The 18,264-nt window shown below is 38.3% G+C and overlaps 1 protein-coding gene across 5 annotated transcripts in view; it reads right to left on the bottom strand.

Annotated features, from left to right (window-relative positions):
- CDK6 (cyclin dependent kinase 6) overlaps positions 1–18,264 on the bottom strand; it is a 141,539-nt gene that overhangs the window by 107,427 nt on the left and 15,848 nt on the right. For all 5 annotated transcript variants that reach the window (XM_048305556.1, XM_048305563.1, XM_048305533.1 and 2 more), the window contains exon 3: positions 2,255–2,390. In XM_048305556.1, the coding sequence (XP_048161513.1) occupies positions 2,255–2,390 (136 nt within the window). The remainder of the gene's footprint in view (positions 1–2,254; positions 2,391–18,264) is intronic.

The raw sequence follows: 18,264 nt of genomic DNA, 5'->3' as shown, positions 1-18,264 counted from the left end.
AGCTGAATTTTACAGTTACTAATTTCACTAGTTGCAGTGGAACTTGCACTGTACATAAAAGACCAAAATTGCTTCTCTTTGTTTCTGTGTGGCTTTTCTATTTTATTGTGCCAAACTGTCAGATATAGCAACTGGGTTAACTAGTAAACCATGTATGCAGAATAGGGCTTTTTGAAAGTAAGCAGCACAACTATTTTCTTCATCAGTATATAATCTCCATGAAATGTATATTCAAACATGTATATGACAGTCTAATAGTGCAAATTTAGAACAGGATTTTTGGAAATCACAAATACTTTAGTACAGTGCTCATGTCTTGTATTTCCTTTAAATGAAACATACATCAAAAGATACTTCAAACTGAGATTTCAGAGGCTTGCTCTTTCAGCTCCCATCAATTTCAATATATTTAGTTAGATAATATGCCAGTCACCTTGCATCTTATTTTCCCAAGGTTAGTTAAGCTGAAATACAGTTCACGTAAGTAGCTTCAAAGTCCTAGGAGGAAAACAGAACCTTAATAGCATTACCATAAAATAGTTCTACAATGTAACAGGTACAGTCCAGTCTTCTTCTGACTGCATCAAAGCTGTATCCATTTTCCAAAAATTTTATTTTATCCACTAAGGTTGGTTAAAAACATGGTTGCTGGAACTGTCTGATATTATACATATGTGACTTTGACAACAGTGAATAGATTTTTATCTGCTTTAGTTCTAATTTTATACTGAAAGATCAAACACCTCCTAAGTTTTAAGTTGTTTAAAAAACTATTAAAACAATTAAATTTCCAGTAGTTTTCACGTTTTCTTTTCCTCCCTGGAGACTTTTGCCAGACAAAGATGATACAACATACTTCCAGAAAGTACTTATACAAGTGAAAGATGATGCATCTCTGAAAGCATAAATGATTTCTCCTCATGGAAATAGAAAAATCAAAAGAAATGTTAAACAGACACAGTCAAAATGTAACAACACCAATCCCTCTGCTTCTCTTCCCAGGTATAAACGTTTCTGTCAAACACTTCAACCTATAATCCTCAACATGGCACTTTGCTGTGAAATTCCCAGAAAAGCAGAGGAGTTGGTATATGCATTTTATTAACAATAATGCAAGCACATCCTATCCTAGGTAGAGGTCCTCCCTTAAAGATGCAGAATATGAGATAACATGACAATAAAACTTCATGATTGTCCTCCCAGTTACTGAGAGCCTTCCCAGCTTCTAAAACAACTGGTCATGACTACCCCCACCCTTCAGCCCATCCTCTGCAGAGCACACCACAGGTACACAATGAACATTTCTTGCTCTTAAGACTGTACAGAAACTCTGCTGGCAAGAAGGACATAAAACAAAAGCAGTCTCTTGGGGAAATGAAAGGCAAAGGAAAAGGGATAAGGAGCACAGGATTTATTTTATTCATTCTAACAATATCCAGCACTTCACCTTTAAGGGAAGGTTCAAGTAGTCTCCACCTAAACAATAACAGAATCATCTGCCTGCAGCTGGAAGCAAAGGTCATTCTTAACCATTTCACAGAATCACGGAATCATAGAACGGCATTATTGGAAGAGACCTTAAAAATCCTGCTGCCATGCACAGGGACACCTTTCACTAGACCAGGTGGCTCAGAGCTCCATCCGACCTGTCCTTGAACATTTCCAGGGGTGGGGCAGCCATGACTTCTCTGGGCAACCTGTTCCAGTGTCTCACCACCCTCACAGTAAAGAATTCTTTCCTAATATCTAATCTAAACATACTCTTTCAGTTTTAAACCACTCCCCCTTTTCCTGTCACTACATGCTCCTGCAAATAGTCTCTCTCCATTTTCTTGCAGGCTCCCTTCAGGTACTGGAAGGCTGCAATTAGGTCACCTCTAAGCCTTCTCTTTTCCAGGCTGAACAATCTCAATTCTCTAAGCCTTTCCTCATAAGATAAGTGCTCCATCCCTCTAAACAACTTAGTGACCCTGCTCTGGACTTGCTCCAACTGGTTCATGTCCTTCCTGTGCTTGAATGCTACATTTGGTGTAACAGTAGAGATTCAGTCAATTTAGAACTCTGGAAGAGGAATAAAACCACATGTGCAGCATTTCCAGAAAGAAATTATATCTGTTACTTTGTGCTGCAGTTCATGTCCCAAGCTGGGCACTACTCAATTTTGATGTAACAAAATACTATGGAATCAAAATGCAGTCTGTCTCTCTTATTTATCTCCAAAATATTATCTTCTAAAATCTTTCTCCTTAAATACCTTTATAGTTTCAGTAGGCACTCCAGGCTCTGGAACTTTATCCAAGTAAGTAGTCAAGTCTTGATCCACATGTTCAAACACTAACGTTAACTTGGTCTCTCTGTCTGTTCGTGACACGGTGCACACATCAAACAATCTGAGAGGAGGAAAAGAAGAGAAGAGGTAAGTATACAGCAACCAGTACAGACATACCTTTCATCTCAAGCATGTCTATTTAAATTTCTTCCAGTATATAGAATGGAAAAGAGCCTTCCAAAGGTAGACCAATCTTTGAGCTCTTGATTCATCAGATAACAGTTGATATACCAAAATTACCATCTCAGTCTTCCACTTGTGAATTCTGAAATAGGATTAATTATTAAGAACTCATCAGCTGTTGAATGTAGAATAATTACACAAAAAGAATGTATTTTTTTGACACAGCAACTAGAGTTAATACAGAAAATTCCTTGATATTTATCCACATTCTAGGCTCCAGTACCTACAGTCATTAAAAAAAAAAAAGCAGGAAATATTTTTGAGAAAAAATACAGAGTGTTTGCATGCACCTTCAGTTTCTTTCCACGTAATTCCCACGTATACCATTATACAGCTTTATAATTAAATCTCCTTCAGCATGAACAGAATTTTTTTGCTGATCCCTCTTGCAAATTCCTCAATGCAAGGAATACATTCAGAGTCAGTATACAGTTTGGAAAAAAGCTTTGTGCACAAGATGTCATTACTTCTTTCACCACTTTTGGTCATTCTTTTACTGAAGCTTCTTTATCATTTCACCTTGTTGCACAATATCAAAATAATTTACAAAGCTCTTCATAACACCACATTCCTATCTGATTACTCTATTTTCCATTGTTTTCTCTTTTTAATTAGGATTTCTCTCATCTTCTCCATCTACCATGCCAGCTTTAACCACTGTTTTATCTTTTTCAAAAACATCTGCCCATCATTCTATGCTTCACACCTATATTCATACCAGTGACTTTCACTATCCTTCCTCAAGTCCCACTTCTACAAAATCCTAAGAGGAAACCATCTAAACAGCCGGAAGGACATTTCTTCCCTGCTCACACACTTTAAACTCATGTGCTTATTCATTTAATTTTATATTCTAAGATCAGATTGCATTTCTCTCTGAGGCAAGGCAGTAAAATGAATCACTACTTCTACTAGGTGACAGCAGATTTAAAAAATGAATGGACTTACTGAGAAAAAGGTCTAGACAATTAAACTGAAGAGTCTCTCATTGGTAACAGACCAAACTAGAGTTGATACTACGGCTTATTTTTTCCAACATCGTACCAGTGATGCTGTCACATTACTTTTATCTTTCACCCTGTTCCTTAGAATTACTTTATTAGAATTAAGAAGTGCAGGATTTCTGGTAATGTTATCAAGTAATATTTTTGTTGTTTGTTGAAGGACTAAAGGCTTTATATGCAGGATCTGAACACAACTGATCACACACAAAGCCTTGGGGGTCCCTGCTTTTCCCAGAGGACATCTGACAAAACAGACAATCTGGCAACGTGTACTTGAGATCTTGTACCGCGATTTTGCTTCTTACCTTAAATCTCAATATATTTCACAAGACAAGGAAACACTAAAATAGGCATAACCACCTGGGAAGAATGTAATTCGGGCTCAAGAGAGCAGTATTTTTAACTTGACATTACCATGGTAGGGCTGTGCTCCCACTTTGACAGCATTTCCTAAATAATCTTTGGTCAGAAACTGAAAAATTGCTTATTATCCACCATCTTTTGAAAATGTATGCATGCACATTCATTTTAGGTTAAGGAAGCTTTTCAGCAAGTAATAAATTGGGAACCAGAGTTCCAGAACATGGAGAGACTGTCACCCTACCTCTACTAGAAGACTAATCTGTACTTAATCTGTAATCATAATACGAACAAACAAACATTAATTATTATGGTAACATAGTGACTGTAAGAGAAAATATGTTGGCATATTTCTCATCATGATGGATACTGTTCTTTGAGACTCCCTCAATGGGGTGTACACGTCCTGTACACAGTACATAAGCTTTGTGAAAAGTCACATACTTTCCTGAAAAGTGAAATTTGCTGGTATTTGGCTGGAGGTTAATAATCTGCAATATATTTATATAAATCAACATGGAATGTAGCCGGACTGCCTATAACCCCAACACATGCAAATAGAGAGGAGCCAGACAGGTCTGAACATCTGAACATAAACACTGGAAAATATTTCCAACTGTATGATTCCTTTGTGTTGACCTACATTTACCTAAAAATGTTCTAGAACACCCCTTTAGCCAGGTATTTAACACACTGGCAAAAATATTTTTTCAACTATAGCAGAGTTATAATTCAAGGAAAAAAGGAAAAAAGATTTCATTGTATTAAACACAGAAGCAACATATAACTTCCAACTCATCATGGAGGAAAATGTTGATTCTCTGTTAATTCTCCTGTATGTGGGTTATTTTGATTCTGTCATTTTCTGGCACAGCAAAATAAGGAACTCAGAGAAGCACAATTCTGGTTACCTTTTACTGAGTAGTAATATTATCACTGAGTAACACCATTATCTTTCCTTTATATATACTCTTTGTGTGAAACTCTAAATGCTTTACTGTTAATCATAAAAGCTCCAGATTCTGCACTGAGCTGGGTAGAAGCACTTTGTGTTTACTCACACAAAATAGACCTGCTACCTTAAAAAGATAACAATTTAAATATAGGTTATATGAATCCATGACATTACAGAATGACAACATCTGGCATCGCTCCTGCTAATCATTCCTGAAATAGACTGAGACAGACACAGCCTCTTTATTTAGTAGTTTCCATAGGGATAAAACTACTTTTTATAAATTATACTCTTTTACATTCACTTTGAGAATATCACCCATAAAGCTGTCTTCTTTAATTAGGAACATCTCTGCTGCCTACATTGCACATCTCTGAAGCCATTTCCTCATGATTTTCTGTATGTGACAGGTTGACATTGCATGTGATTGCCTCTCTGGAATAGGCAACAGCAAAAGGCCTTTTATTTAAAGAGTTACTATGTGGACACTGTCCTAAGTGAAGTAAACGTACCTCAATTAATACAGGATTTCCATACTGAATACTTTGTAAACACAAGCCCTGCCCTTCCATTGTACTTCCAAAAGAAATGTTTGAATTATTTAATTAAATAAGATCCGCTATGGGAAATCCTGCAAGTATCTAATAAGATGTTTGGCTGGGAGTCATACACCGCCCAACGTGTCGATCTGAACTGGAACACTGTTGAAGAGACACTAACAGAGAACCTGTGTTTTAATGCAGACATTTTTTGAAGTTAATTGTTCTGAAGTAGACGCTCATCAGCTACAAATCTGTGTCTCTGTTTTATGTGTTCAGTGCCTAGTGGATCTTTCTATAATCTAAAAGAATACCTGCCTTCCTACAAAAATACTTTTGGCATTTTTTGCATGCAGAAAACCAGATGATGCACCTTGAAGTCTCCATAGCTTCTTACAGCATCAAATCTGACAAATGCAACCTCAGTTCACCTTCATTTTCCAATACGAATACCTAATGCTTTTATAAGAAAGACAGTTATTACTTTGAAAACTATTGCATCTACTGACTGGTAGGTGGTAACTGATCCCAGAAAGTCCCTAAATATTACTACGCTTGCTTTTGAGATGCTCTGAGAATTGCTATGAAGCTTCCCGTTCTCAAGTGGCATACACATTTTTTTCCTGAGCAAACTGAGGTAACAGTGACGGAGATCAGGTCCGTCATACCAAAAGACAGACCTGACTGTAAGACCGGAAAAAACTGTAGGACATAATTTCTCTTGGCCATCGTCAAACAATGAGTAGACTGTTTGATATGAGTAGGTACTTACGGAAAATTAACTGGATCATAGCCAAAAGGAAGACCAAAATTAAATATTTGCTGCTGACACTTACTGTTATTTTTGCTGCAGTAGGACTAATCCAACATGAACACGTATGTATCCTTGTACGGTCACTCACAGGAGTGAAAAAAAACAGTCCTTGGCCCCTAAAGATTTCTAGTAACATAGATTTACTTTAATTTTCTTTAGAACAGTGTCTTCCTAGAAAGAGTTACTTCCTAGCTTATGTGTAACGGAGGAAGAGAATTGAGAGCCTTTGATTTATGTGTAGAAGAAATGCTTTAGAAGACTGTGGTTAGGTAAACAGTGGCAAAATAATATGCTCCAGTTTTAAGATTTTACAAATCTGAGCAAAAATACAGATGAAAAGAGTTTGGTGGCCTCAGCCTAACTCTGAAAGGTATTTATCTGCATGACAGAAAACCAGCACAGAACTTGTGTACTGACAGTGTTTATGTTAACACCACAAGATTGGGATACCAAGATTATCACAGGCCATGACTGAGGTTTATTGACAAATATGGGGAGGAGGACCAGAACAACTTTTGCGTTTACTGCCTTTGGCTCAGGTTAATCTTGGAAGTTCGTAAGTTTTAAGGGCACAGAAAATTTCTGCCTCTCATACCTAGAAGTATTGAAGAACGACAGTCGGTCGTCCTCTTAGTCCAAATTTCAGCAGCAGCCTCAGACTCTTGTGTTCTCAGGAAGTCACTCAGCAGCAAGCCCTTTGTTCATCCCAACTTTATAAATTACGTACTCTTTGAAAGAAACCAGTTTTACCCTTACTTCTAATATTAGCTACCTTTTCCTTTCTTACTTTTGATGCAAAAAAAGACTGCTGACAGAAATCAGTCTCTACTTGGAATCACAAATACCCAATGGATTGTAACAAAGTGGTCATCTTTCAGATGAAGAAGACAACAGCTGGGCAACTGGAGTGGAACATGTGCATAAGGAGAACCAAGTCCCACAGAGCAAAACAGGAAATAGAGCTTCCCACTCTGAAACACATGACAGAGGTCTTTCCCTTTGTTCAGGACATACTGCTTTGTCTCATTTTAATCAGCAATCACCTACTTCTGCCTCTGAAAGCTGGTATTTCAGATGTAGAGTTTTCTTGCTCAAAGGAGCTTTAGTAGAACACTTTCAGATGGAAAAAAAGCACACATGCAGATGAACAGGCCACTAAATTCTAAGTATCTCATATTCAAATTGCATTTTTCCTGGTATAACATTTGTAAAGCCACACAGTAATGCAAGACCTAAGTTCCATTTTCAGAAGCAAATGGGGTCTTTAAGAGCTTCCCAACATGCTTGTCACTCCAGCTGCAGCCTCCCCAATGAGTATCAGTGCTTAAGATATGCCTCCACAGCAGGCTGCAACATAAGACAGACTTTGACTGTTGCCAATAGAACCACCTCAGCACAGGAAACATACAGTGTGAGGGCACAGCACTGCCTCCAGCACCAGTCAGCTCCATCCAGCAATAGTCAGGTGCCCAGAGCCAAACTCGATTAAATAAAATAGGCTTGAGTATGTCTACAGTGTTCATGGCAACTTTAAGTCTTAAATCCTTATTCTCTACTTTCTATTGGGTTCTTGGAGTTAGTGAACATTTCTCCTGCTTTGCCACCCTTCCAGGAAAGAGTAGCAGGTTCACCTTTTGTCTCCAGGAGAAATCTGAAATCTCTTTCAGGCAAACAGCAGTAAAGGGAGAACTTAACATCAGATAAAATCAACCAATTTATCTTGGACAGGGAGATGTTATGTAGATAGATGTTTTCAACTCTGAAGTCACTCAGTCATTATCTCCTGTGTGCAGAGCAGAATTAGCTACCGCAGAGAAGCAACTGTATAATGAAAGCAAGGCAGCAGAAAGTCCTGTTCTGGAGACCTACTCCAGCAGAGCCCAGCCAATACTGCTGCTTATAGCCCACTCACCAGTGAGGTTTAAGGAAGGAAGGGGGACATTAGGATGACAAGGCAATCGTTCATCTGCAAGCTGAGCTTTGTGCTGTAATTTTTTCCAGTCTCTCTCCCTTTCTGACTTGGAAAAATTATTTAAAATGCTGAGCTGTATAAAAGAGGTTTTTGTTCTTTAAGTGTGCGTGAGGAAGACAGACAGACAAAGTGACAGAGAGAAACAGATGCTCTTGAAAGCGAAGTAAATAGCACTGGCTAAAGTCCTATAGAGTGGGCTGACTGGGCAAGCGTTCAACGCTCAGTCCCGACTGCAGCCCTGACCTGCGACACCCCTGCTCTCCTGCGCTGGGCCCCACTCAAGCAATGACGAGCTCTGGTGCCAGACTGAATGGTTTTGTGATGCAGACAAATGTCTGCTCCAATGAAACCACCAAAACTAGTTTTCATTTTCAACAGAAACCAAGATTTGTGCCCAAAAGATGAAAAGGCCAAGTAAGTTTGCTCAGTGTGCCACTCAAGCCACTAAAAGATTAAGTTGTTAAAAGAGTTTTACTTCAAGGAAAAATAGGCCTGACAAGATATTCTCTGCACCTTTCTTTGTTTAAAGCAGCATGCTGTCTACTTTAGCTCTCACATTGCCATTTCTCTTTCACCTTCTTTGCAAAGGGAGATTATCTTTAACAGACAAGGACCAGAAAAGGATCTAGTAAGACTCCGTAATTCAAACTATATCCTGCCTTGCAGAACTTCACTTCAGGACTTATCCTATAGTTCACCAGTGTTTAAAATGCTTAACTCCTCACCAGTCCATGAATAATTGCACTGCAGTTGATTTTATCCAAACTGGCCACATACTGAGCCCTTGACATTACTGAGGGAAAATACCAGCTGGGTGGTGCCTAAACACACGCCTGTGTGCAGCTGTACCAAGGAGTCTGTCCGAGGACAGGCGAGGGACAGGCCAAGTTACTCCTGAATCAGAAAAATAACATGGCCTGTTATGAAGACAGTCGTTGACAGATTGTTTAGGATCAGCAATAGCTGTCTGACCTATTCATAGTGCTCTCATGTGATCCTTCAACAAGCAAATCTACACTGCCTTTCAAAGTCATGTACACTGCCGCTATACAGTGCTGTGAACTTCCAGTAAGCTTCTGTAAGCTTCCAGTTCAGAGAACAAATTAGAGATGCTCCCATTCATTGGCACTGTGTTTGCATCTGTTGTTAAGTTTTTTAGATTTTCTTCGTAATACCTTCCTCAGGGAACACCTGCATTCCTTTTTAGATTCCCTAATTTCCTCAACATGTAACTAAAACTTATGCCTGAATATTGATTTTGTTTAATTCAAATGAAAGGAGCCCAGAAGTTATTCTGGACTCACAGCTGTACACGATGCAAGATGAGATGCAACAAAATCCAGTCTTTACTGTAGCTCACAGACAAACTGCTTGTTACAGACTCCCCATTTCAGTTTACATTTGGAATTCATGCTTGTGCCAGACCTACGGGACCTAAATCTAAGCTGATCATCTCTCTTCTAGTTTTAAATAAAAACAACTCATCTTCAGAAGATTTTACAATAGTGTAAGTTATCATTCATTCTTCAGTGGCTTAATAATGTAATCTATCTACACATGAGATTTAATTGTGATGCCAACACATCAAAAATAACAAAGGAAATAATAACCCTTCACTCCACATAAAAAGTATTCACTGCAAAAAATCCAACGTGCTGTTTGATACTCTGTACAATCTCATATAGTTTTTTAAACCTTTGCAGTATCACAGCAGTTCCTGAGGTGTTTAATTCAGCTTTTTTAAGGTTATCAGTAATTCCAATGCAGATTAGAGTACAAACTCTTGCTTTTTATAGATTCATGGGGGAACCGAAGAATAAAGAAGCAGCTACTGCAGAAGGTGACAGAAGAGGTCCTCTGTTTTGATGCTTATCATCAATCCAGGGGCTGCTGTTTCTGAAAGACCTCCAGGTTACTCTACAGCCACAATTATTCTGGACGATGGTGGCTGCACTGAAAACTCATGTGCTGTTTGGGTGCTAATTAACCACCCAGCATAGGCTAAGACCTCGGGAATACAAGTAACCTGAACAGAAGCAGCCTGACAGAGTCCTTCTGAAACAGTTGTCAGACAATGAAAAAGCAAAGTAAGGGGCCTTGCTAAAGGTTGCAAATACACCTGAGTGCTGACGATGTTGCTACCACTTCCCAGGACAGACCAGTACTGGCAGCACTTGAAAGGAGTCCAAAGCTGTGATGCTGATGGTGTAGAGGAAGGGAGAGAGAGCAATAAATGCAAAATATTTTGCTGTGGTTCTGTTACTGGCACTAAGTATTGTAATGATTTGTGAGACACTGACACATTAAAGCCTAGTAAGAAAATACATTTCTATGTTTCATAGGTAGATTTGGGACCAAACAGTTTGTCTTTCTCAAAGAAGGATCAAGAGATGACTTTTAGAAGGGGAAAACTTCCACAGTTTAACAATACCATGAATTCCATTGCTAAAGCAAAAGAGCACAAATCAGAAGAAAAAAAAGCCTAAAGAAAAACAAAAGGCTAAATTGGCTAAAGTTGACAATACTAAACATGCACAAAGTGAATAAGCAGTGTATATGTTAGTAAAAAGAGATGTTAATAAGAAAATAAAATTCATTATTTTTAATTCTTTGACTTGTGTTGTTCTAATGTATTCAGGGAATGCTATTACTAAGGGAATCTACAGACCTTTTAATGTAACATGTTGTATATCCATGTATTAAACAGAAAGCAATTAGCAGACAAAGGAGTAAACCACAGTAAAACATTGCATGGTTCACTATCATGCCCATTTGTTTACATTGGGGTTTATTATTATGTACCATTTCTTACATAAAAAGTTCTTGTCTCTCTAAATGACACTATAAAAAGGAAATCCTTGGTTAAGAGAATGAAACCAACACCACTGGGAAATAGGGTGCAAACTCCTACCAGTCTGTTTATTGCTAAGACAGCATGGTCAGTTGACTTGACAACACAAGCTTTGAGTAGTACTGCATGAAATTTTTTTAGACCTGTCAGTAGAAGAAAGCAGTTCTGAAGTCAGAGTACTAGTGTGCAGAGTAAACCCGTCATAGATCTTGACCTTGCATGAGCCACCAGCCCTGAATTACCTGAGAACTTATGCTGCACTTAACTTGGAGCATGTAAAGCACCTGAGTGATTTTTAAGTGTTTACATCACCTAAAGCTTCATCCGCCTTATCTGTCTGGTATCTTTCCTCTTTCTTATACTCAGCCAGTCATCACCTGGATAGAGGAATGCAAACCCCTGTCTGTCATTTCAACCCCTATCTGGTTTTTAGCCATGCAGTGAGAACGCTACAACATGGGGCCCAACATGCATGATCCCCTTTTGCACTTAAGCATCCTTATCTGTACCACAATCTCTCCTTCCTAACTTTTTAGTTACCCTTAGTACTCAATTCCTGAATATGGGCTTCCATCTCTGAAAACTATGGTCATGATGTATTCTAAGGCATTCATCACAGCATTTGTCTGTCCTTAAATTCTGAAATGAACAAAACTGTGAACTGTTGCCTTCCCAGTCTTAACCTGGGGGACTAGAAAACAGCAATAGATATAAATAGTTCCTGTTATCTTAAAAATGGAAACAGCAATTTAACATCAGATATTTAAACTGCATGAAAACACCTTCTAAAAAATGTCTAGATCTGTTGAAAAAATCTGTTTATGGATTCACTAGAACTGGAAGTTCACACAAAATGAATTCACTCAAAATTTCCTGAAAATGGATCAGATGTATCTGCCCACTTTCAACTCAAATGGTTAGGTGGTGAATGCAGTTGCCATATTCAGAAATAAGTAAAGTGAAAATCCAAGCAGTGTCTTACACTTTGTGCGTTGATTTCCACAAATTTGTCCCGCATGAGATTATAAGACATAAAAATAGAAATGCAGTTCACAGTGCTTTTTGTATACACGTGGTAAGGGAAGTGACTTTGATCAGGCTTTGATGCCAGATGTATTCCCAATAATACTCCTGCATGCCATGATGCCAGTGGAACCATGAACTTCAGACAAAGGAAATTCCTCCATTCACTTCAGCAAAACCTGGAAAGGAGCACAGTGAACTCAAGCAACCTTCCAGTGGCACTGTACTGTGTCCTGTCACCACTACTCCACATGCTACGAATGACATCCCATCTGCCCCAAAGTAAACAGCACTCAGCTGATTTCCAAAAATCGAAAGACAAAGGCAATTGCTCACATAGGTAAAAAAACCAAACAAGATCTGGCCAGGTTTTGTGAGGCAGCCAGATCTATGAACGTAAACATTGCTCTCTTCTTTGTAAGTTGCATTGTTAAAGAAAAAGTGAGTGGCAGAGTAATAGATAACTTTAAGAGAAAAAGAAAAGCATGAGGGGATATTTACTCTAAAACCAAAGTATCAAAACCATGGGACTACAAAGTACTTAAATTCAGCAGAAGGCAGATTTAAGGCTTGCAAGAAAACTATCAACTTCATTGAACATAGCAGTCTTTGGCTACCCATCAACAGACAGGTCAAACACCATCCATCTATATCACAGCCCTGCACAGCTTGTGAAGCAAGTAGTTCTCCTCGCAGCTCTCATGGAATTCCTCCTGTAATGGAGCTACTCAGAGATTGGTGGTTAGTTTAAATGGATCATGTAGGTCTTCATTTATTCAGGGGAAAGAAGTAAGCTGATTGAATCACTCTGGGGAAGGTACTGTCTCTCCCTGCTTGCTATGGAAGATGTCTAGATGACTAACTTAGACAAGATACTTAAATTTAACTGAATTTAGAAGAGATGACTCTTTCCCAGAAAGACTGTAACTGAGCAATTTTATTTGGTGGGATTACAGGTTCTGTTCAGTTCATTTCTGCAGCTATTTTAAAATATTTCTTCCATGTAGAAGTTAAAATGAGAGGGAGGTCAAAAGAAAAAAAATATACTAAAAACATTTCTGCCCTATTCACTCAACCCTCAAAGACCAGGATCAATCCTAAACAGCTCAGCATACAAGAGCCTTTACCTAGGGCTCATGAAGTCAGTATATGTATTTAACTGACTTTGGCTCAGATCCAGAATTTCCTTTAATTTGAAAGGGAATTTCACCTGTGACAAACTTGCAGGATAGAGTTCAATATTCGTGTTCTGAAGAACAGAAACAAATGGGACTAATAAATCTTCAATAGAAATTTACAAGATTCTTCTGGCTTAATAAATTTAGCTGGGGGCAATTGCTCTTAAACACTCAATACATAAAAAGGGATCCTTTTTTCCATTAGCATGCAAATTCCTTACATGTTTCATCAGAACTACATCTTGCAAGTGTTTTAAGAGGTGAACATCATAGTGCTCTTTTCCCCATTCATGGCCATTCACATGTGGCCATGCAAGCTCCTTGCCTGTCTTGTCATTTCCTCTATCAAGCTTTTTTTTTTTAAATTAATTCACGGCACATGCAAACTAAACCAAAAATATCTATTTTTGTAAGATTCTCAGGTGTTTTCATCCTCCAGTTCTTAAGGTAGATGCCTGATACACATTTCCTCCTTTTCCAGCCAGTTTACATGGCACAGTGAGCCAACCATTTAAAGATTAATGCACATGGAGTGAAGTATTCTACAGGCTATACAGCTCTTTAAGTATTTCCTTTAAACTCTTGCACACATATGTAAAAGAAAACAAAATAAAGATTATTTGCAGAGTTTGGCAACGAAAATGAGGTGTTAGCAGCATTTTGAGCTGGCAATAAATTTTATTCGACTGTTTTATTACTACAGGGCAAAGGCAACTGTTTCTTTTGGGGTGTCTTTCAGCAGCATGAGATGAGGGTTTACATTTTAATGTATGGATAGTTTTGATAGAAATTCAGCATTTTGTAAATTACAGTTTATGCCAGATGTAAACACACGGCAAAACTGCATTTTGATTGTTTTGCATACATCATCATTCACATTTCTGAAAGAAATGAGCAAACTCTAATAAATCTCGCAAAACAAGGTCTGGTTCCTGGAGCACTAAAACATTTTTACATGTAGGCAAATGAAAACAAGGTCCATCTACCCAGGTGGTGCCAGCAGAGCAGGGTGTGCTCTGTGATGCCCAGGCAGACCGCATGGGCCCAGGCTGAGCTGAAGGAGGCCTGGGCACAGTGGAGCCCCATGGCTGAGGCTCCCGGAGCTAACATGGCTATATGGCCACCAGCCAGCTCATGGCATCAGCAAGTCAGGAGTCATCTGCCTGGGAGTGAGGCAGGGCTGGCTCCCATCTGCTTGCAGATGATGCACAGACTTACAAGGCAGAGGACACGGATTCCTTATGATCACAGAGACGTCAGTGAGAGCCTTAATTAGCCAGGAATTATCGCTTCATGTGTGTCCCGCTCTTACACTATTCCCTACGCCAGGATCTACCTTTCTCACTTCAGTGAAATACTGGGTGAGACTGAAATTGTTCTAACCCTTTCTAAGCCACGTAGGAACTGTTCCATTAATGCAATTATTTTCATTTCAAGAATGAGTCAAGAGACAATGAGGGCTGAAGGAGTTGCTCCCCATTACTTTCTCTATTCCATCCTTAAACTCTACAACCGCCCTATTAATCTCTGTTGGGAGAAAGAGCACAAAAATACCACAGCTGATGGTCTTGAGCCTTCGTAGAGTTGACTAAACAGGCAATGGCACACTCAATACAGGGCCCACAGAACCACCACAGTCTACAAAAGCCTTTTCTGTGGTCAGCTTGCCTACTCCAGCGACACACTGCTTTTTTCCCCCTATTTTTCACCTTTTTCCCATCTAACAGAAACAATTACTCCTTTTACTTCTGCTTTAGTGCTTCTGTTTATCTTCAATTTTAAAAAGCAGTCAAGGAAAAGACAAATTGTCACAAATACGAAAAGTATGTAATCATGCTGGACATCACTAGAAATGTACAATTTTTTAAATGAATCTTCAGGCTCACTGCAGCACAGGTATTTAATTAAGATGTCACTGAACTACCAATTATATCAATTGCTCTACCATGTAACTTCTGAACTTCTTTATGAGTGAACAGTTACCAGTGATACTGGCCTACAAAGATAATTTTTTTTCACTGACATGTCCAACACACAATGGAATAGAAGGAGACAGGAGATAAAATAAGATTCCAAATTCAAGGACTAATAAAATTGAATAAATACAGGGAACACCTTAAGAAAGTGTACAATCTTAGATAGTAAAGATATGGCTCTATTAATTGCATGGAGAAAAAAAGACATCATAAAACTGTCAAGATTTAGGATTTAGGAACAAATGTCACAAATTACAAAATAATCTTGGTATTTAAGGTAATCAGTACATTTGGGAATCACTTGTTGTCCAAAGTCTCGATGATTCTCAATGACTTCTCAGTGCTTTTCAATTAGTATCCCAAAGCCTAAATCACAACATAGGAGTGGAGTGGAAGAAAAAACTGAGATTAGTTGCCTGCATTAATAAGCACTCACACAACAGACATTTACATTGAGGATGTGTAGATACCGCAGGCCACAAGATGCTTCCCACTCTTCCACAGCAAATGCAGAGCTAGGAAACCTCCAGCCCTGAAACTTTTCCTTATGGTGAACTTTAGTTTGAGAGCCTTACCATCACCCCAGGTCCCTGAAGCAGTAGGATACTCGTGAAATAAAACTCCTAAGTTATTCCAGGAAGCTGACCTCTACCATTTTACACAGGATATTAAATAGACCCCAGCTGTCTCCACTTACAAGTGACTTAGTTCACATGTTTTATAAAGGTCCATTCAGCTGCTTCATGAGCTATCGCAGAATTGAAGTGACTTTCTGTGAAGAAAGAAAACTATCCAGTGATTTCCCTCACCTACTTTTCATGCAGGCATATCTCGGTTCTCAAACATCGCAACTGGCATCTATATGTTGTAATATAAAAATCTGTGTCTCGATTATGAAAATATTTGACTGACAAACAGCTGTCTCAAGTCCATTGGAAAAAACATACACAGTAGAGCTTTATTTTTTGCTAAATCCAGGAAGATACAGTAGTCTTCATTTCCATGGATGCTTCCATATGCAAGCACTCATGGTAGACAACTACTCATCTAAACACAGTACAGTTCACACAATTTCACCCCAGAAGGCAGAGAAGTGACATGGATTTAGATCTTCCAAAGCACAAGAACACTTTTTCAGGCTTCCGAAAATAACCGTGATCAATATATTAGAAAAGCCATGATTATCCATGTCCGTTCAGAAAACTGTAGTTGAATTACTTCAAGAACTCAACAGGGTTTTCAAAAAAAGCCCCCATTTAAAAAGCTGACAAGTGATATTGCAATATTTTTGTACAAAGGATGTGCTCTGGGATGACTGAGTTCTTGAACTGAGTGACTAATGCTGATAAGGGATGGCAATTTCATGATTGAAAGAAGAAAGATTAAAGTGATCTTGAATTTTGCAAGATTTGAAAACTTTAAAAAGTCAGTATTAAAAGGAGGTACACAATCCCATCATCTAAATATTCTCTAAAGCCTGTAAAAATATGTATTTGTACTGCAAACAAGTGGAGAAAAAAGCCATCTATTAAAAAAATTACTTCTCCTGGTTTTAAACATTGACACTCCCTGTTCCATTGCCTGCTGCCCTGGTGAGGTTAAGGCAATAGATGCCAAAAGATGCCTGGGCTCTTTGCCACTGACATTAGGATTTATAATTTTTATTTACTCTTTCCAGAACACATTTAATAAAATGTACTATTTTATTATACTTAAGAGTGAGATGGCATTTCAGTTCCATGTTCCAATTTTCAATGTCATGCAACTTTTTAAAAACCATTAGCTCTTGGGATGGCTTTTTTCCTGACTTGCCCTCATCGCCTTTCCATTTTTTTTAAACCTAAAAAAAGAAAACAGTTCACACATTTTTAAAGCACAGGCAATAAACTAACTGCAGTCCTCTATGTCTAACAATCCTAATCCATGTTACAAAATAATAATTCTCAATTTAAATGTCAAATCTTGACATTTTCATCATTTTCCTTTCCCACATATACCCACATACATATGTAATACGCATATCCAAACAGCTTAATAGAGCATCTTATTTACTTTACTACTACTGTACTGTCTTAGTAGGTCCACAATAAGCAAAACTGTTTTCAAGACTGTTATGTCAAGTTATAAAACAAACAACATAAAAAATCACGGAGCAGAATCTTTTAGCAATATTGATTGACTGATTTTCATTTTGAAAGCTATTACTGAACAGTGTGGGCTGACATGTTTTGAGATTATGGAAAAATAAAAATTCCCCCAAAATTATTCCAAGAAATAAAGGTATAGCACCCCTGCTTTCCAAAAACTCAGGTCTTGGATAATTCAGACTGGAATGTAAGTTAGACAGCAGAGTTTTCCAACTATTTGCAATTGTACAATCATGCAATTAGCTCAAAATGAAATTGAGGTAATGAAACTATGTGCAGCATCAGAATTTTTTCAATAATGACATAATAAACCCACTTAGTGGCAAATCCTGTATGAGATCAGTATGGCAGCGTGAGGAGTAATGACAAAAAGAGAAACTACAACTGAGAAAGACTTGAAAGGTGTCTTAAACTACTTGTAGACCACATGAGCGGCCATCTCCAACACACATCATCAGCTACTTTTCCTCTTGTAAAACATTAACAATTTTTGACCAAAATGGCTTCTGCTGGAGCGTAAAACTGGGTGCAGGGTAAGCAGGCAATGCCAATCCATCCCAGCTGCAACCAGTTCCCTTTAGCACTTCAATACCAAACACAAACTAGAAGCAGACTGTCTGAAGTCAGTAAATTTCACAGAAACCCAAACTCTCCTATTACAGAAAGTGCATAATTTTTGCCAAGTGATAAAAACAAGTGCCTTGTACAAGCTCTTACCAACAATCCACATACGAGAGACTTTGGTTAAAAAAAATTTCCCCCATAACACTCATTTCATCTTCCATCTAAATTCTCATAGTCCAAGTACTCTTTGATTTCAATACTAACTTTTTCTTCTCCCACACCCAAAATAATTTCCTATTTGATTTTGTGACATCCCTTATTTACTGTACGAACTCTCTACTAGCACTTCCACTTTCCATCTTCAAACTT

This window comes from Corvus hawaiiensis, chromosome 1 (genome assembly GCF_020740725.1).
Source record: "Corvus hawaiiensis isolate bCorHaw1 chromosome 1, bCorHaw1.pri.cur, whole genome shotgun sequence".
In the NCBI taxonomy this organism is placed as follows: Eukaryota; Metazoa; Chordata; class Aves; order Passeriformes; family Corvidae; genus Corvus; species Corvus hawaiiensis.
The sequence above is the reverse complement of the archived record's forward strand: the minus strand, read 5'-3'. Positions and strand labels throughout refer to the sequence as shown.